This window comes from Hyperoodon ampullatus, assembly GCF_949752795.1.
Source record: "Hyperoodon ampullatus genome assembly, chromosome: 12".
Taxonomy (NCBI): domain Eukaryota; kingdom Metazoa; phylum Chordata; class Mammalia; order Artiodactyla; family Ziphiidae; genus Hyperoodon; species Hyperoodon ampullatus.
The window spans coordinates 64282487-64287717 of NC_136925.1; the positions used below are offsets into that span (position 1 = coordinate 64282487).

The window sequence follows — 5231 nt, forward strand, 5'->3', positions numbered from 1 at the left end:
ATTATTTCAGCATCATAACAATCACTTGAATGAAAAGGATGCCTGGATAAAAACATGGGTAGTTGCAATTCGGAGCTGTAACATTTTGAGTAAATATTTGAAGCTAAAGTTTACTCTACTAAAAGAAAGGATCCAACTGCCATGTCTTAAATGTCCAGTAGAATTAAACAACCCAAAGTTACCTCAGTGAATGTGTAAACTGAAAGTTTCTTATTGCTTGATATAAATAATTTTATAAAGTTCACAAGGTAATCAGAACTAGCACTATGAAAACAGCAAACATTCCATCCAAACAGTCGGAGCCGTTGTCTCTCTGGCTTCTGTACAATTTTATCATTTAGTGTCTTTCATCTAAATAATTCACAAAAATGATATTGAGTCTTGCTTCACTACCAAATACTCCTTCTCTCTGTACCACAGAATCCAGAAATAATTAAAGGAAATTCAGCTTGGGTAGTTCTTGCTCAGCTATATGTCTGGAGAGGCATATGGTAAGGGAAGGGAGAGGGTCTTATTTACATCTAAATACAAACAGCTCTTTATTCACTGAGACCATTCGCGACACTATAATAACACGAATGAGAAGAACTCCTCTGTCTGAAATCGATTCCATATCCGATATGAGGCCAATCCTTACAGTGATGAAGGCCACAAAAGCAAACCCAGAGGCACTGAATTTAAATATAGTCCTGAGAGGTCTCTCTGGTTGGTTTCTGTTCCCTGTTGACACTCAGAACAAATTTACCAACAGCCATCAGCCGAATTCATCCCAGCTGGATGCAGGCCAAGAAGCAGCAGTATTGTTGAAATCTGGGCAGCGAGGGGGAAGGGTGACTGGCACATCAGTCGGGTGAAAACATGCGGGAACTGACGGGCAGCAGCTGGAAGAAGTTTGGCCACGCTGGCAGGGGGACGTACGAGTGGTTAACCAGTGAACCAAGCCTACCTCTTCCGGAAACCCATCAGCAGGTTTGTACCTATGACTCATGCCTTTTCTTCCCCAAAGTATCTTTGTTAGCTTTAAAACCAACAATGCCTACATTTTTAGGAAAACTTAGTGGCAACATTTTTTATTACAGGTGTGACAAAAATATGAATTCACTGACTGGCTTGGTCTAAGGAACTACCTTGAAAGTTGGTATCTTTTGACAATGATAAACTCAAGTAAAACTTGTCACAAATATATTCTAAGAATGCTTGATATATCAAATATATCAAAGAACACCGAAGCTAGAAGTCAACAAATGTTTATGCCTTGGTGTGACAACTTTGTTCTTTGCTCAGTCTACATTAAAAAAAAAGAGAGAGAGAGAGAGAGAGAGAGAGAGAGAGAGAGAGAGAGAGAGAGAGAGAGAGAGAGAGACTGAGACTCCCTTTGGCTCTCCAGCTGTTTCTAAGAGTTAGCAGAAGCGAAGGATCTTACTTCAGGAATGGCAGCAGAGGGTTAAGGACGCTTTGCCTCTCACTAAGAAATGCAGCAGCTGTTTTGCTTTACCTGGGAAATCCCCAAAGTCTCAGTCTGAGGCGTCATTAAGGAAAAATATTTGTAGAAACCTAAAAACTCGGAATTAATTTTACGATCAGCAGGGAAATGAGTGATACTACTGTCCCACCAGAGAGGGGGAAACAAACCTATTTTCTTGTTTTCTGGAAAATCGAGTGAGATTTGTATTTGTAATCGAGTGGTGAGATTGGTATTTAAATTCTCTAAAACCACTTTTAACAGAAATAAATTATACACATATATATGATATATCCTGCAGCAGTTACACTTTCTATTGGTTATTTCTTTAAAGTATTCCCTGAACAGCAAAGTCTTTGAGAAATATTAAAAGTTAAAAAACCACGTTGAGGGTAGTGAAACAATTAGAATATTTGACTAAAAAAAGACATCCTGGAAGGGTAAGCTGGGACAAAGTGAGAGAGTGGCATATACATATATACACTACCAAATGTAAAACCGATAGCTAGTGGGAAGCAGCCGCATAGCACAGGGAGATCAGCTTGGTGCTTTGTGACCACCTAGAGGGGTGGGATTTAGAGGGTGGGAGGGAGGGAGACGCAAGAGGGAAGAGATATGGGGATATATGTATATGTATAGCTGATTCACTGTTATAAAGCAGAAACTAACACACCATTGTAAAGCAATTATACTCCAAGAAAGATGTTAAAAAAGAAAAAGACATCCTTTCTGCATTAACAAAATCCACAACAATTTGAACCAATATACCATGAATCATTAAATAAACAAATTAAGGATACCATCATAAATTTGTTCATAGCTCTGTGATCTCTTAACTAGGAAGAAAGAAGAGTTCTTTATCTTAAGAAATTGTCCTAATCTGCGGTATTAGATAAGTCTTTCAGTGCCACTCAATATTTGGACAAAATAACCAATGGACGTACCAATTACAGAAGGGGACTGTAGCATCTCTCTTTTCACAAATTTTTGCAACTAATAGCATTAATAGCATAATGGTAAGCAAGAGGGTCTATTACAGAAAAACCTTTAAATAGAATATTAAGTATCTTCATATTCTATGCATACTGAAGTTAGGGGGTTTAATAGAGTATTTAAAATTTGATGCCCACAACTGTTTAGAAACTATTATCATCCACGTTACTGAAGGAGAATGAAGGAAAAATCAGTTATGCAAAATGGCTCTTGTTTATCAAGGTTGAAGAGTGATTAACTATTAAGAGATAATAGCTTTAACACTTTAAATGATTCATCTAGTGGAAGAAAATAAACATATTTAAATTGCTTTTTCAGTCCAACTTGATTTTTTAATAACTGTAGTAAATTTATTTGAGTTCTTATAGCTTTTATACTCAAAGTCCTTGTTACAGCACAACAGATTTTAAGTTAATAGTTCTGATAAACTAGATTATGTGTGAGAAAAAGAATTCATTGATTCATTACATTCTCATGCCAGCCCTCCAAAAAAGATGTTCTTATTCTCATTTCATAGAGAAGAAAAAGTAGACACAGAGGGGGCAAGTGAATGGTTCATGGTCACGCAGGTATCAGAAGGTCATATTGGAATTCAAGACCACAGCTGTCAAAGCCCAAAGACGATGTTCTGCTTCCCAAGAAAACCTTTAATTGTATGCACTTTAAGTTAAAATATCTTAACTCATATCTTAGAGAAAACAAAATATTTAGCAACGTAAACATTAAATAAACCATCTAATTTTGAGTCAGAATTAACAATATAGTTGTAAATTCTTTAGGAATTAAAAAAGATGATACGAACAACACTAGATAAGTCAGCCTCTTAAGAGGTCAAGACCAGCAAAACATTTGTTCTTTCCACCAAAATCAAGGCAAAAACCTCAGCTTTCATAGTTTTATTACTATAAGATTTATTTTAAGTCAGTAGACAAAGATCTTAATATGTTGTTTCTTTAAACACAATTATAAGGCTTTACACTGTTTTCTTTTCCTCTGTAGTAGTGTATACTAATATTCACATGTGTTGTGAATGAACAGAGAAGCTTTTTAATACTTCATTATTTCTTAGTAGCTTTGTGTAAAGCAATGTCTATGCAATTTGGAACAGGACTTAATTTTTCATATAGCTTTTCTACCTTGCTGTTGGAGTATCATTTCATGCCTATTATTTACTCCATCAAGAACCATCATTATTCTTGTGAGCTGATACAATGAAATCAATACCTTTTAGGTTGCTTAAGAATGAATTCATCTGCAATTCTTGGGCTTCCCTGGTGGCGCAGTGGTTAAGAATCCACCTGCCAATGCAGGGAGCACGGGTTCGAGCCCTGGCCCGGGAAGATCCCACATGCCGCGGAGCAACTCAGCCCGTGTGCCACAACTACTGAGGCTGTGCTCTAGAGCCCACGAGCCACAACTACTGAGCCTGTGTGCCACAACTACTGAAGCCCACACACCTAGAGCCCATGCTCCACAAGAGAAGCCACCGCAATGAGAAGCCCGTGCACCGCAACGAAGAGTAGCCCCCCACTCACCACAACCAGCGAAGAGCCACGCACAGTAACAAAGACCCAACACAGCCAAAAATAAATAAATAAATTTATCTGCAATTCTTTTTCTTGAGAGAATTTCAAATTTCCACATTTATCTTACAAATATTGCAAAAACATAGAGGAAATTTCAAAATCTCAATCATCATAAGCATCAGCTATCCACCTGGATTTCAAATGTTGATTACATGAGACATGAGCACATAACAATGTCAGATTTTACTCTAGCATTAAAGAAGTCAGTTCCATATAATCCTTCTGTGGCAATAAAACATTATTGGTCTAATTCTAAACAAAATAAGTACATAAATAGTAAGAGTTCTCATTGAAAGAATGAGTGATGGACCTGCCAACTAAAACTTATCCTAACATTTTTACTTCAGTGGAAATATTGTAGGGTACCCTTGTGTACTTCTGACATTCTGAATTCATATTTTATCTCGGAAGTACACTTTACTTCATGCAGGCCCAAGCTCATTGGCATAAATGAATGATTAGAGTGGTTTTTAGAGTCAGTAAATGATAAGGAGAATACAAGACGAAGACAAAGATCAGCCTTAGAAATGCAGGGGTCTTCTTTCCCCATCTTCTAACTCAATTCCATTCCCTAACTCCAGGGCACACAGAAGATAAGTTCCACCAGAGAAGATGTGGAGCCCTTCCTGTGCATCCTTCTTCCAGCCACCGTCCTGCTCTTCCTGGCCTTTCTGCTGCTTTTCCTGTATCGCCACTGCCAGGCCTCTCGGCCCCAGGGGCAGGTTTCCAGCCTCGACCTTCCAGAGCACCCGCCTGCAGGAGAGGTGACCGACTTCCTGCCGGGCTTACCCTGGAGCAGCGAGCAGACCTTCCCTGACACCCCACTGCCTGGGGAGGTAGCCCTTCTCTCATGTTCACCCCCCTCCTATGAAGAGGCCACCAGGAATGCCCCTGGAGGAGAGGCTCTGGATGCGGGCCTTCAGTATAAAGTGGGTTCATCTGGACTGGATGTGCCACTATAAACTGCTCTTGTAACCATTAAAACAGCTCTCCACCCTTCACTGAGCCCACCTGAGCAGGGGAACAAGGGCCTCTGGACCTAAGAAGCTGCAATTCACTGGCCGACACCTGGATGAATGGGGATGAGGGGAGCTTGACAAATGTCAATCTTGTTAACGCATTTTCAAGTTCCTTAGGGAAAAATCTCCCCAGGTTGTTCTAAAGATGACCGGGCTCTTTTATAACATATA

At 39.3% G+C, this 5231-nt stretch overlaps 1 protein-coding gene across 1 annotated transcript; it reads left to right on the forward strand.

The window, feature by feature from the left end:
• Positions 1-858: 858 nt before the first annotated feature.
• On the forward strand, positions 859-4969 carry SMIM28 (small integral membrane protein 28; the record flags this gene model as incomplete). The annotated part of the gene is given in 3 exon segments (XM_079716410.1): positions 859-969; positions 4623-4944; positions 4947-4969. Coding segments are annotated over 3 exon segments (456 nt in total).
• Positions 4970-5231: the final 262 nt, after the last annotated feature.